Source organism: Uloborus diversus, chromosome 5 (assembly GCF_026930045.1).
Source record: "Uloborus diversus isolate 005 chromosome 5, Udiv.v.3.1, whole genome shotgun sequence".
Lineage (NCBI taxonomy): Eukaryota > Metazoa > Arthropoda > Arachnida > Araneae > Uloboridae > Uloborus > Uloborus diversus.
The window spans coordinates 142,340,618-142,356,507 of NC_072735.1; the positions used below are offsets into that span (position 1 = coordinate 142,340,618).

Sequence of the window (15,890 nt, forward strand, 5' to 3'; positions counted from 1 at the left end):
CATGTTTAAATCTTAATTTAAAAATATTGTTTCGTATTCGGAACCTTTTCTCTAAAGGTTGAAGATGAAAACTGACCATTTGTTAAGTATAGACATTATTATTCAGTGATCAATAACGCTTTCTTTCCTTACACTTAAAAAAACCTCAATTTTACTATTCTTCAATGGCTAAGATAAAATTGCATCAGAATTTTGACTTTTTCTATTCAAAAATAAATCGGATACAAGGAAACTAGACTTATTAACATACCCTTGTTGCTTAGTTTAGTATCAAGCAGCTGCTTTGACTTCCAATACTATTTTACAATGCACAACACATTTACAATACTACATTAACATCGTGAGCAGTACATCGCAATAAAATTCACACATGAGGTTAAAGAATGCGAAATGCAGATTCAGAGTAAACTAAATCATTGCATTAGTGAAAACTTTCACGTGTCACAATGTCAACCAGGCAGTCACAAAGTAAGGTAAACGTCACGATTATAACTTTTTTAATGATTAAACTAATGAAATGAATTTATGAATAATTAAAAAGGCTTCCAAACAATTAAAATCAGTTTCACTTTAAATATTACCACAAACTATAAATCAAAATGCATTAACACTTGAGAAAAATTTATTGCATCGAAAAGTGCATAAAATGTTTCATTTCTGGGTAACGTGTATACTAAACGTGAATAATTAAACTTCTTTAACTAACCGCAAATAGCTCATTAATAACTCTTCTGAGAAAAAAAAACGCGTCATATGATCCTTTCATCCCTTAATTAAGAAAATAAACCTTCCACTTAACTTTTGAAAAACTGCTTACAACTAATTAGGATTTCATCCGTTGAATTCAGCTATTAATTTCCTGTCGTCCACACTATGTATCTTTGTAATAAACACGATTAATTGGTTAAAGAGATATAATTCTTTTAAACCTCAACAGAATCCTGTTAAATAACCAATCAATAATTCTTCGTACATAATCATGTGTCCTTCAAAGTTCATCCGGCCCGTTTTAAACGTTATTTCCGTCTTTAAAAAAATAAAAGATTAACATCGTCCTTCAGTGCGCAAAAGCGGTTACACTGTTGTCCAACTAAATGAATTGACATTTTTAAAATGCGGGGTGATCAACACGTGCCACGCAATAAGGCGTAATCGAACAGTAGTAGTGAGAATTAATCATCAAGGTTGGGAGCAGGCGATTTTTCCATAATCCTTACCCTGGGGGAAAGACGGTGGTATCTCTTTGGAGCCACTAACATTCCAAACTTTTGTATAAAAGGAAAATGAAAAAATTCAGAAACCATCATTTCCGAAGATTTTGGAAACTTTCATCATGATTGCAAAGGTAAGTTTTTATTATACGATTTTGTTTTGTTTCATGCGTCTTCTAAAAACAGTTATAATCATTTTTTAATTTTAAAATCACTTGAAGTGATTATACCGTAATAAGACCTTATCAGCACTGACTATATTGATTCTAAGAGATTGGTTACAGAGATTGAAAAATTGTTTTGAAAAGAATAACCCCCTTTTACATCAAGGTTTGTCAGAAAACAATTTACCACAAAGTGTACATACAAAACGTAGTTACGAAACAAATGTTGGGTTTTTTTCGTAAAATAAAATTTTAAAAACTTCCCGGGTTAAGCCGCGTTTCCTAAGTTCACCTTCGTTTCCCCTAATTAAATATCAACTGATTTATCCCAACACGTTGGGCAGAAAATATAACTATATACATTTCATATTGACATCATAGTGGTTGGTGGGAAAATACTTATCATGAAGTCTCCTTAGTCATAACTTTTTCTCACAATCAGGTAAAATAACGTCAAATGCAAAAATCCAAATTAATATATAATTCTTCACTTGCGAAAAATAATGTTAAAACTTGAACTATTATCCATCAGAAAAAATTTCTCAAAAGAAATTTAATACCTTTCTTTACTGAATATGAAAAGGCATCAATATTCTTAACGTATCAAACAAACATTCAAAAACAAAACTTTCATTTAAAAAACTTTTTAATATTTAACAGCTCCGTAAGACGCGTTAAAATAGCTTTACAAAATATTTTATTGCAAACATTTTTGTAAGAGATTTTTGCATACTTTAGACCCTTTTCTCCTTCATAATTTTTCTCAAAATGTACTAAACAAATCTATATAGTTTTCCGTGTTTGTGTGGATATATTCAAACTATTATTTCATTTGTTAATTAGCTTTTTTTTTTTGAAGTACTTTAGTAAGTTTATAGTCTAGCAAAACTTTTTAATAGTTTCACTGACAAAAAATTTTAAAAGCAACTCTTGCGAGTGGTTTGCTTGAATATTATAGAGAACTGTAGTTACTCATTATTGATTTAGTGATTTTTGCAGACATGTTCTCAATCAAAATTAAAGAGAAAGAACCTTCAATAGTTAGCTGAGTTTAAACTAAGCAATTAAAACAAATTAACAAAATAATTAATTATTAATTTAAAAATCCGAAGAGAAAAGAACTGCTGTAAGTTATAAAGGAAACTAAACAGATGGAAAGGCAAAAGGAAAGAAAAAGAATTTTAGTTGATAACAGACAAATGGAAGTTAAATTCTGCAAAACGAGGTAACGCTAGTGAACTAGTGGAATGCTACGTTTTCATATAAATTGCTATTCATTGTCGCTAATGAAGAGAACTTGATGCAATATATTTTTTTAAAACTCGAGCTTTAACATATCGTCGCATAAGAGCAACAGTAAGATATCTAGTCCCAGAAATAACACTAAGAAATCTTACTGTTGCACTGAGGCGACGATATATGCAATTTTCAGTTCTATTTCTTCAGCTAAATTTCTGAAAATGCATCATGTGTCCAATCAGGAAGACACGTTTGTTTTCATATGTTATACGTTCCTGGATTAAAATATATGCAAATTTTTCATTTTAAATAGTGAAATGTTAGATACTTTGCGTAAAAAAGATAATGTCAAACTTGACGGTAACGGTAAGAAATGTAGGCGCTTATTATTACAATGATATGACGAAAATAAAGCGGCCATAAATTTTGACACGTATATAATTCTCAACACTTATATTATCCGCTTTAAATTACAGATAGCTCATATATCGCACCTGAGCAAGAAAAGTGACACAACTCGAAAAAAAAAAAGGAAAAAAAATCAGCACCGGATAAAATTAAGGTTTTACGCAGTAGTACTATTAAGTGCTTAATTAGTCTCAAATGTTTCAATAAGCACAGAATAATTATGATGTGTTGTTTTCTGGTTAGTTTTCGTTGTCAAAGTTAGTAATGTATTCTTAAACTTTTTTTTTTTTAAGTATCAAAATTTTAGTGATGTGTCACGGAAAGCAGGACTAGGGGGTCATTGTTTTAAGCTATTCAAATCTCAGGCTAACCTGAAAATTAAGAAAAATTACTACTTTAGTAGGGTCGTAGGCACTTGGAACAGCTTACTGGAAGAGGTTGGTTGGTTGGTTTATTTAATTTTAATGGCACAAGAGCCTTTGAGGACTATACTGCGCCAAACGTTTTCTTTATGTAATATTATTTATATGAGGTGATGATATTGTAAAAGTAAACTTGTTTTGAGGTAAAAAGTATTGAACTTCAGTACTTTAAAATAAGTAGTGAAGAACATGTATGTATTAAAAGCATTTAAATGGATAAAACAATAGGTTGACAATAACCTTGGTTAACAAGAAGAGGACAAAATCACAGTTTGACGACACAAACATACTGGAAGAGGCGGTAATGAGCAAGGGAATGAGTGGGTAGCTTTAAGAGGGCCATTGATCTTCATTAGGGACTAATGAACTGACTAGCACCATCCTAGCTGCGCCTAAATCCCGTTGCTGGTCGTCACATTTGTATTTGTTTTAAGATTTTGAGTAGTGTCACTTTCCTTTGCGGGGTGCGATATGTAAGCCAACGTTTTCTCGGATTACATTTGGATGCACTATTTTTCACTAATACTTCATTGTAGCATTGAAATAGCCATTTTCAGTTATTTCTTGGCAATTTTTACTAGATTTACGTTGATTTTACATTTTACGATTTCATTTTTTTAATTATTGAAACCTACCTTCCCCAGGTTCTACTCCTCTGTGCCTCAATAGCAGCTGTCCACGCAACTGCTATTCTTTATGGACATCACCCGATTCTCCTCAACACCGGAGTCAGCACAACTTCAAGAACTCAAGATGTAAGATTTTTTTTTCTCGGAATTAATGTTTGAATGATATCTTTCCCAACCCAACTGCATGTTGTTTTAATTACTACACGCGTCACATATTATGCTTGTAAATGAAACCGCCCGATGTTGATTTATATTTTTATGCAATTTTCAATCATTCTCCGAACATAAAGATTTTCTAATAGAAAATAACCAAAGAGCAAAGTTGATCAGAACCATTTGGAAGCCTGGACACAAAAGCTGGTTTGAGGCTCCTTTGGTGGCTTTCTCCTTCCTTTATGAGGCATGAGGTTATAAATGGCCCCAATTAAAGATAAGCAATTACAGCTCTACACACAATAATTTTCAGTAATGGATAGAGAAGGGAAATGAAATAAGACAACATAATTCTTTCCGTCCACGACGACTATTGACACAGTTGGATTTCAATAAATTACTCCTGTTACCTCCCTATCTGCCTTTCTAGTCAGACTGGTTCCTTAAGATTGCTTTCAGCATCATAGATTTGATTTTATAGCTGATATTTTTTTATGTTCGTATCAATTAAGTATTTTTAAAACGTATTTTCCAAGCAGTGCGAAAGGTACTTCAAACTTCATTCCAAAAAGGAATTGTTGCTTTAAAAGAACATTCGTTTTTAATTTTAAGAAACTTCCATGGTTTTCTGAAAAAGTTCACAAGCGAAAAGCTTGGAATGATGTTAATTCTAGTTATGTGTTTGGTTATTTTTGAAAATGATTTCTGAACTCGCAATTAATGAAAACGTGTAACATGTTTCTGCACAGAATTAACTCAGTTGTAGATTTCTTACCTAGTAGCTCCTGTTACTCAAAACAAAATACAATTGTAATTGTATATACAATTATAATTTTGTATATTGTATAACAATTATGTTTTAGTATTGCATATTATTACAATTTTTACGGTTTTTTTTTTTTTTTTTTTTTTTTTTTTTTTTGAGCATTGGCGAATTGTTCATTGCTCTAAGTTTGACCGTAGTTGATGTTCCTTGTTATAAATTTTCTATGTCAAGAACAAAAACTCCTCTAGTCCAGGGGTCTCTGCGCTTCCTCCTCTCGACTCTACGCAATCCTTTTCAGACAAAAACAGCATTCAGCACACGAAATCCAGCATCCAGGCCTTGATATTCATTTGAATTTTGACGTCTTAAATTCAAATTATATTTTTCTCAGCTATGAATGCAGTGTCGTTTGTAAAACAAGAAATCCAACAAGTAGGGTCCTACGGCTATTCGTGTTCGCGAAAACATAGTTGGAATTCAAGACGTCAAAACTCAAATAAATATGTCGATCGTTGGATACTAAATGTTGTGTGCTTTTTTTTTTCTTTTTTTTTAATTCAAATAGTCAAAGAAGATTGCTTATTGGTGTGTGACCCATCTCACTTACCCAAATTTGATGTCTTGATTTTGATATGTTAGCGATAGCTTAACGTCTTGATTTCCTGACAATTAACAGAGATACCAGTCACAAGATCTTTAACGCTTTTTTGATCCGGTGTCTGCTATCCCTTTAACTCTATTTACAATTCAGTAAACTCCCGATCATCCGCGGCCTATCAAACTTTCAAAAAGAAAAAAAATGGCAATGATGATTTACTGAATGTAGATAAATACGCACATTTAACAAATGCAAAATCTATTTTTAAACATTCTTATTTCTTTCTTCCCTCTCTCTTTCAATGACATTAAACCCCTTATACGGTGATCGAAACCTGACTAGCTCAGACATAATTTTTAAACCCACACTGCTTACTGCTTTAGATCTACATCATTTACTGATTTTCACAGATCATACTACTCACTGATTTTTAGATGTACACTAAAAACGAGTGACTGGACCCATCTTGTTCCGAAAAATTCTCTTCCCCTCCTCTTTGCGGTTTTGGTGTAACCGAGCTTGATCTCTATCAATTAATCTGCTTGCACTATTTGCTCGTGTATGTGTGTAATCCGTTTGCAATAAAGTGCAACCCTTTATACTATTATTATTTTACCTAAGTTTTTTAGATATCTTGTTATCGTTTTAGCAATAATTTAAATGTATGCAAAGGTTATTGAATTTTTTTAGCTATTTGGTACATTAGTATCATTTTTTCTCTATTTGGCGAGTTATCCGCGACAACCGTGCCACCTTATTCCACAGATGATCGGGAATTTACCGTACATCTAGTTCAAAGAAATTTAGACGCATTTGATCATGTGTTGTACAATAAAGAATAATCAAAGCAAACCCAACTATTGCAAAAATGTACAATGAGTTAAAATTTTTCTCTTCTTCCAATAGTTTATGCGTCAAAAGGATTTTATAAAAACGCAAGAAATAAGAATAACTAAACAGATTTAACATGTCACAAACTTTATTTCTTTCAGTCATTGGGAAACTACGCTTTCAACTACAACATCGTAGATGAAAAAGGTGCATCTAACTCTCGATCAGAAGCAGGTGATGCCCATGGGAACGTAAAAGGCTACTACTCACTGAACGACATCGACGGCCGATCTCGACATGTCGATTACATTGCTGATGACCATGGATTCAGAGCCGTTGTCAAAACTAATGAACAAGGAACAGCAAAGAGTGCCCCAGCAGGTGCGGTCATCGATTCCCCATATGAAGGACCAGTTGCCCCTGAAGCCCCAAAACCAGAAGAACCACAAGTGGCGACTCCTAAGCCCGATGCTCCATCATCAAATGGTCACCCTACGTCACCACCAAAAGGCCACCCTGCTCCACCACCAAAAGGCCATCCTGCTCCACCACCAAAAGGCCATCCTGCTCCAATTATTGTAGCGCCTGTTGCTCATCCAGCACCCGTTTTTCTAGGCCATCCAGCACCAATTTTCTTGGCTAAGCCAGCTCATGTTCTCCACCATCCAGGATATTTTGGTTTTGGTTTGGTTCGTAAAGATGGCATAGTTAATTATAAAGGGCATGGCCTTCTGCTGCGCCCCGGTCTCTAAATGTCACTTATTACTTGTTATCGTGTCTTTTGTTTTCATTATTGTTCAATTAACGAAACGCATCCCAACTTGTTGAAGAAATATATTGTTGATATCTGTCGAACAAATGTGGCATTATAATTGTAACCATATATTTTTCGAAATAAATTATTTCATTTTTTAAGTTTTTGTAATGTTTTTGCTTTAATGCAGACCACTATGACGAATTGAGATTTTATTATTCATTTAAGTGGTGAAAATAAACCACAAAATTTAAATAATTAGCTTATGAGAAAGTAAAATTATATTGCAATTATTTATTGACAATATAAAAATAATAAATTTAGTGCGTTAAAGCAACTCATTTAGTAAATACTTGCCTACTCGCCTTTATCTTATTCACTGATTGACACCACAAAAAACGATAGAACAGATGGAATGCTATGATTAACATTTTCTGTAAAAGAAATGTTTTGTTCTAATTGTTCTCTCCAGTCCCCATTACTGAGGAATCAACCCACCAATGAAACCATCATTGTTTACAACTCAAAATATTTTCCAGTACCGTAATTCTTAATGAAATTGTGAAACATTCTTATTCTTATATATTTAAAACGTACATTAATAATATGCGTGCACAGTACGCATTAAAAAAAAGAAAGAATTCAACGAAAACTTACCTTTCTCGATCAGCTTTGGTTTTCAATGTTCTATCACTTGCAACTTCTTTCGCTGTTTCAACAGAAATCTTAGCTTGCCTGGTTTTCATTTCTTTGTTTTCACTGCAAAAATTTTAGAGCAAATGAAGTTTCGTGACATTTTTTCAATTTAGTTTACCTTCGGAAATCGACAGCATGTACTACTTCATAGCCAAAAAATTACATAATAAAAACAAATTTTCAGTTTTTTTTTTTTTTTTTTTTTTTGAGGGGGGGGGGGGGGTTAAAGGAGCAAAGTTTTTTTTCTTTTTTTTTTAATTTCTTACAAATTGTATTTTAATGCATCCACCGAAAAAGTTCTTTTTGAAAAAATATTTATTTCATTGTTGGTAAAAATGAGAAAAACCTTCTCGCAAATATTCCAATCATAATTGGAGAAATATTAAAGAATTTTTAAGTATTCCAATTCTACCCTACAGAAATTTTGCATAATAGTAATAATTATTGTCATTATTACTATCAAATTTGGAACATTTATCTTGGACAAAACTGAGAGCTAAAAACATTTTTTCAAAAGGTTAATAATACCAGTGTGATGGAAAACTTTAAAAAAATCTTTCGTCTATAAAAAAAAAGTATTTTAGCTTCGAATTCGCTGAAAATACTTCGAATTCAGGTGAAATTTTATACTTGAAAATTTAAAGATAAATTATTGAGGCAGTGAGAAGCAAAGGGATGTAAGTGACAAAATTAAAAATTTGGAGATGACCAGCACAAATGGTAGGTGAACCTCTGCTCGGTCTTGAAGCAAGATATAGTCAGGAGCGTGCACAGGGGGGGGGGGAGGAGAAGGGACGAGCCTGAAGAGGGCCCAATATTTTTAAAACTAGGCGTAAAATATAGGAGTAAATGCTATGGAAGGGGGCACAAAAAAATCATTTGTGACGGGCCCCAAAATTCCTGTGCACGCACCTGGAGATAGTACTATTTGGTACTACTAGCCCTGGTAGGTGCTGCTATACAGCATGATTTAGAAAACGTTTTCAATGGACGTCTACCTATCACCGCAACTTTAAACGCGATTTACTCAAAACTTGAAAATGTTCACTTACATCCCCTTGCTTTTCACTACCTCAATTATCCCTAAAATGTGTTCCAAAAGAATGAAATTTTGGGGAAAAAAAAGAAAAATTTTGAATCTTATGAATCAATTTCTATTAACAGAAATTTTAAAAATATTTCATTATAAACTATAGTTTTAATTCAAAAATGGAGAAATATTACTATAGGAGCCACTAAGTGGACGGAGTTCTATTTGAACACGAAACAATAATTTTTTTTTTCTTTTTAACTATACCATAGTTCACGAGAGCTTATATCAAAAAAAAAAAAAAAAAGAATTGCTATTTAATCATGAACGGTTTATCACTTTTTTTTTTTTTTTTTTTTTGGCCACACTGAATGGTCGATTTTTATTGGATTAAACTAAAGCTAACCAACGGCAGTTTTTTTTTCTTTTTAATTCGATTTTTTATCCCCCCCAAAACTGCCATAGATATAATTTTTTACAAAAAAAAAAAAAAAAAACACTCTTTCTTCTGTCTCAGAGGGTACCATCTTTTTTTTTTTCAAAATATGGATTTCAATCTGAAATTTTGAACGTACAACCACAGAATTGAAAAGTTTTATCATTCAATAAAATTAAATTGAAAATGGCATTTTTCTGAACAACTGTTGGACCAAGGAGACAAGTATACCGCATTGAGAAGCGATAAAATGAAGGGAATGAAGACATTCATTCGTGAAGCAAAGATCCCAAGTCAAGAGATAGATCTTAAAGCAAAGCATTGGAAGAAATCGGGTTTCTTCCGCTAGTTTCGCGCAAAACGTGTCACCATTCGTCGTTGTCGAGTCATATCACCTGAATCTTTTCCTCAGCATTTGCTAAGCAAATGATTGGACTTACTGCCTCCATTCACTAATTCCTGCTCTAAAGTTTACCGCCAAGGGCGAAGTTCGTTCTTAACCTTTGCTATCTGCTATTCTGCTCTTGTAAAAAAGAATATAGTTTTTTTACGAAGTCTTAAACAGTTGATGCATTTAAAACACTAATGTGAAAATTTTGAAGTCCTTATTTCATATTTATATGCACAATCATTCTGATGTAAGTTGCACTAGGTTCAAAATAAAATGTTTAATTTTTCAAAACATTCCATTAAAGCAGCTGCTCAGCAGGGAACTACACGACATCAGTAATAATAAATAAAAGTTGAAAATGGTCGCATTCGAAAGATAATATTGAAACATCTTTTGATCCATAAATTGTGTGTCCTCGTCTCCGTGTTTTCAAGATACAGGGTCTTAATGTCTGTCGAAATCTTAATAAAAAGTCGCCAAAAGACTTGGCAAGAAATTGAAAACATCGCGTGATTTCATCGTCTTCATCTTGCAAGGGTCTTATTCCGTTTTGGGACATCAGCAACGCGAGTGAAAGATGTTTTGCATTAATCCTTTACTTGTGTGTGTTAAATTAAAAAAATCACCATCAAGCCCTATGAAGTGGAAGGTAATAAGCTTCATCGGGAGGAACAAAAGCTTTAAAACAAAATTAAACGTAAATTTAATCATTTTATTCGGGATAATATTCACATTTCAGAATTTTACTGCATTTTAAGTGTGTTTTACTTAACACATTTAAGGGTTAATTGATTATTAATGAAATATGTTGTGTTTCTTAATTATCAAGGGAGAAGTAATATGAATAGTACAAAAGGCTGTCTAATTTGAACTCATATATAGAAAATTAAATTGGATAGTCTTATGTTGAAATAAAATGGTCATGAATTATTTTATTAGTTCTTATTTTTTTCAAAAAAAAGTTATTTTTTAAAAAATCAAGTTTTATTCTCTGACTGCTGTTAGGAAAAATATTTAATTTTTTTGTTTAAAATTGAAAAATGAAATAAAATAAAAAAAAATGAAAAAGAAAACAACGGATTATCAACAATATGTACTTGGCAATTATGGATAACGGAAATTACGTCATGGATAGAGGGAAATAGTAATTTTTTATTAAAAAATACTAATATAGTCGACGTTCGTTTTAACAATCCTTGTCGTTCGAAGAAAATCGTTCACTGCAGCTAAAAGTTGCTTTTACGTAAATGCGCAATATATTACATGTTATTTATTCATTTTTAAAAATACTGGAATAACTTTTACAATTTATGTTTCTAACTACAATGACTTATCCATTTCCAGGTTAGAGCACCACGATACTGGGACATGAAACAATATGCCTGGTACAATTGTGTTATTACAAACTCGGCCACCTCCATTTGAATCACCTATGCAATTTTGTTTATTGCAGGAGGTTTACCGTTCCGTACAGGATTTAAGTTCATGAAATGTTTCTAGTGCCATATTTTTCTATGCTTGAAGATGCTGTTTGATGAAACGCGTTTTGGATCCCTCAAATAGAAACGTTGGAGTAAGACCTTCTTTTCGCGCTTAATTTTCAACGGAAACCAAATAAGCAACTTTGTACACTAAAGCTAAAATACAGAAGACGACTGAAAAGCAAAAAAAAAAAAAAAATTCAGATACTACCTTCCCACAGCAGAATTATACTTAATGTGTATTATACCGAAAAGCAACAAAAAAAAAAAAACACTCGTACATACATATTGCTGTAGTTGGAAAAAATGTTTGAGGAAACTCGCCTTAAGGTTAAGGGGACTAGCCAAGAAAAAAAGGTGGTTTGAAATCAATTTACGTTATATTTGCTTTGGTTTTACAATAGAAAACCAAATATCTCGGGTGTCGGCAATCTTCCACGTCCCCCTCCCATTCCATTCTGCGCCATTACAAGTACGTGTAAATATTTTTTCATAATACCAGAATGATTAATTGCCACCTACTGAGCCCCTTTAGTGATGGGCCTGCTTTTATCACCAACAAAATATTAAAACTTAAGTTTAATGTCGGTTTGAAGTTGTCGTTCTTCTGGAAAAAGTCATCTTCTTTCCACTTCATAAGCTTCATGGTGTTCCTTAACTTTAGCACGCACAAGTAAAGCAGGGGTGCCTTTTTCCTCCAAGAGAGATAGCGTTGCTTCCACTCTCGCCCAAGTACAAGATTATACAAAAAACAAAGCCCCCCTCCCCCACAGAAGAGATGAAAGTACCACTGAAAACAACCCCCTAAACATTTAAATTACGCAATCTGCGCCACAATCCCCCTCCCCCCGGTAGTTACCCCTGAGTAAAAAATTAAATTAAAACGTCTTTCACGCACTTTGGCGATGAACCAAAAATGTCCATGAGATGTCCTGTCAGATGCAGATGTTGAATTCGCGCCGTAGTGTCCATTTTTTAATGAAACTCTCTAAATTTGGCGAATTTAATTAAATTTCAAGATTTTAAGACCTCATATTTTGATAACAAAGTCTCGAGGGCACGTAATTTACAGTCCATAAACATATTTTTCAATGCTCTTTCAAATGCTACCAATTTGGATTTCTTACAAATTTCCTTGATAGTGTGGTTTCCTGGTCAGATGATTCAGGAAGCTTCTTACATGGAGTGGCTAGAGTGATAGTAGTGTAAGTCAGTTTCGACGCAGCTAATTGGAACAAGAGTCTGAATGTTCTACTAGGAGTAGGGGGGATTTCATAGCAGTCCTTGTATGTACTTGATTTTATTTAAGTAATCCCACTATAAATGCAGAACAACCGACTGCCGAAATATACACTAAAAAAATTGCAGTGATGTAGATAATATCAAGGAAAATGGATTACTTTTTTTTTAAATAGTAATCAATACAGCTCAGGTTACTGTACATGTATCGGTTACTATAAAAGAGTTTCATCTATGCATTCACATTAAATATTTCAGCAACTTATGCAGAGATTCTTGAGGGGTTAAAAAAAACTTACCTGTCAAATTTTTGATCTAGCTGTCTCATCTGTTTCATCTGAGCCAGATTCATGATCTTGTCCAAAAGTTCTCCTTCTTGGCTGGCATGCGTCTTCAGCATCTCCCATTCCTCCATCTTATGTCTTTCGATTAAACTGGACCATTGTTGAATTTGATTCACCACTAAATCTTTAAGCTTGGCATCGGTTCTGACTTCAACACTATAAGAAATCAATACAAAATGTTATAGTTAATCCGACACTTTGAGTCGTATCAATTCTATTCCAGTGACAAAATAGGAGCAAGGATTAGTTCGTAGTTTAAAGACTTAAAATTTTAGACGCGTTGATGTTTTTCTTTTTCTTTTTTTTCTTTTTATGTGGAGCATTTATGCGAAAAAATAAGTTTGATGATAGTGACATCATGCAATTTCTAAAGCACATTTATACTAAGAATGAAATAAATATATTTTTTATATATTTGTGCAGCAGGTAAGAATGATTTGCTATTATTTTAGCTGGGTTTGGCTGAGAATAGGTAGCAAAGGTACGTAAAATAGTTGCAAAAACTAAACATCATAGATTCACGTGACCTGGTGGTCCCCATTCTACCATCTCCGATTTGGAGGACGTTTTAGAGAGGTGCAGACATGCCTTTGAAACAAACCTATGCACATTTTTACCGCTCAAGACACAAATATAGAATACTTCGAAAAAAAAAGTGGGCTACAAAATAGCCTCCAATGGGGAATCAAACTAATAATGGCTATTCGTTTCACAAAGCTGATCCGCCATTTTGGCGCGCTTTTTTTATTGATCTTAGATATTTAGGATTTGGGTCTTGAAAACAGTAAATATGCATTGGTTAGTTTCAAACGCATGTCTACAACTCTATAAAATTTTGTTCAAATCGGAGATGGTCGGGTGGAGACGACGAGGTCACTTGGCATGCAATGGCTCAATGATGTTTAGTTTTTGCCGCTCCTTTGGCTACCAGTACTGATAAAAAAAAATTATTTAAAAAATGTTTCAGATAAACATTTTTTTTCATTCAAAAATATTAGTTGAAGACATGTAGGTGGTGCCAACATCTGAAACAGAAAATTATGTCCATGAAAGAAATAATTCCCAGAGGCATCGTCAGGAAGTTTTTGAGGGCCAACCGCAAGAACTTTTAATTTTAACATACATTGCTAGTTCTAATATGAAATTTAATATCAAGCAGTTATATTACGACCAAACCCTCACACATTATATAGTAAATTTTCACTACACTGTTGCCTGGCGCAATGCTGAAAATCGGCTAAATCTCCCCAAACTGTGAAAAGTGCACACGTAGAGATGGACTAACAATGTGAAAATAACTTTTTGAGGTTAGGCTCAAAATAAAAAATTAAAAAATAGTAATAATAATTATGTTTTAATTTGGTTTTATTTAAGAAATGTTCTTTATCTTAAAAAACATTTCTTAAAAAAATAGTGTAAGACTTAACACAGTGTACATAAAGTGTACTTTTAAAAATATGAATTGGTGCAGAATTTACCCACATGGATCAAAGTTATCTTAAATAACCTTACTCTGAAAATCAAACAATCATATTTTTACCTCAGAGCCAGATGTCTAAAAATTGCGACTTTCAGTTCATTAGCGCATTGTATGTAGAATTCAATTCCGCATCGAGCTATGTGAACGTAGTTCTTTAAAAAAATATATCCTTTTCAGTTTTTTACCAGGGTTATAAGAGCGCGCGTCCCATCCTTCGCATGCGCCCGAAAAAGATTTTCCCTTTCTCCTGCAAAATCATCATAATGTGACTTACTTCCTTCTGGCTCTGAAGTACAGATATAAGCTCCTAGTTAATTTCAAACAATTTCAAAGAACTCACTGCTTATTGCTTTTCATGTACTTTTCAATCGCATTACATTGCTGTTTTTGAACTGCACCTTTCTCTTTCTGCTGCTTCTTCATCAAAGCACTGAATTCCTTGACGTGCTTTTTCTTTAGTTTCTGATAGGGTTTTTCCTCTTTCAGGATTTCTTGTGTTATTGGGTCTAACTTGCACTCCTCTATTTATCAAAAAAAAAAAGGATCTCTTTAGTCAGGGAGACATTTTTATCCAATCATGTTCATGCTTCACAAAAAGTTTGCATGTCGTGTCCTACAGCTGTGGGAAAGAGGTGTGTCATGGCCTCACAAGGCGGGTGGATTTCTAATAAAACAACAATAACATTAAGTATTTACAAACATGACAATGTAATGGTGTGTCCCTGATAAGTTGGAAAATGACTTGAACATGTTCACCCCTTTTGGAGATAATGTTGTTGTTGTTGTGTGCCATCTAGGCTGGCAATTTGGGGTGCGCTGCTTCACTTTTCCGACGACACCGTAATTTGGTGTGCAGTCCGACTTCCACAGCACACATGCCATACGGACCCGTTTATAGGGTAGGCAACCATTCACAGCATAACAACACATTCACACAAAAAAGGTCAAGGACAGGAGAGAGAAAGTACATTCATACCCGAGCCCTGATTCGAGCCCAGGACCTCCCCATCTCAGTCAGACTCCTCTGACCACTAGACAGGGTGGGCGGTAAAGGTAATAAGGAAGGGTAATTGGCGCAGAGTTGAGTTCGGTTACTTTAGTAGTAATTTTTCAAAAGTATTCCAATTCAAATCTGCACCAATAACGCGTTCCTTTTTCGCTGAACTTCCTCTGCCTAAAGAGGTAAACGTCGTCAAGGTTTTAGCTCAACTTATTAAAGTCACGCTATACAAGGGACACACATTAAATGGGAGAGATGACGCACACAGCGATGGTGTGAATCGAACCTAAGACCTCAGACATACGAAGCAAATGTTTCCATCGCGAGGTCACGGGGGCCCCCCACAAAAAATAGGAAACGTTAACATCCTCATCATGGATAATAGAAGCACATCTCGGAAAAAGAGAATTGGAGAAAATCAAGGTTTTAAGTTATGCTAATTTGGCCGAGGTAGCCCTAAAGCCTCGGGGCAGAAGGACTGCAAGTTTTGTATCAGATATTCGAAAGCGCTCGGTATACACTAATGTTGACTGATGCACGCTAAATCTGTTGTGGTCACAAAATACACAAACCAAGTTCCCACTCCAAATCAATACCTCTGGATATGATGGATCTAAG

General features: G+C 33.8%; 2 protein-coding genes across 2 annotated transcripts in view; one reads left to right on the plus strand and one right to left on the minus strand.

Moving 5' to 3' along the window:
* LOC129223171 (1-phosphatidylinositol 4,5-bisphosphate phosphodiesterase-like) overlaps positions 1–15,890 on the minus strand; it is a 187,421-nt gene that overhangs the window by 105,933 nt on the left and 65,598 nt on the right. Inside the window, exons 26-28 of the mRNA XM_054857738.1 lie at positions 14,613–14,793; positions 12,748–12,948; positions 7,833–7,934 (exon numbers count right to left, since the gene is read on the minus strand). Coding sequence (XP_054713713.1) covers positions 7,833–7,934; positions 12,748–12,948; positions 14,613–14,793 — 484 coding nt within the window. The remainder of the gene's footprint in view (positions 1–7,832; positions 7,935–12,747; positions 12,949–14,612; positions 14,794–15,890) is intronic.
* On the plus strand, positions 1,200–7,336 carry LOC129222723 (adult-specific rigid cuticular protein 15.5-like). The gene is made up of 3 exons (XM_054857255.1): positions 1,200–1,345; positions 4,089–4,199; positions 6,583–7,336. Exons 1-3 carry the CDS (start codon positions 1,334–1,336, stop codon positions 7,171–7,173), a joined length of 714 nt encoding a protein of 237 aa, XP_054713230.1. The 5' UTR covers positions 1,200–1,333; the 3' UTR covers positions 7,174–7,336.

What these genes read in the sequence shown, in the direction of transcription:
- LOC129222723 (XM_054857255.1), top strand. An exon ending in CAACTTCAAGAACTCAAGAT is followed by an intron (nt 4,200 to 6,582) that starts GTAAGATTTTTT and finishes TATTTCTTTCAG; the next exon opens with TCATTGGGAAACTACGCTTT.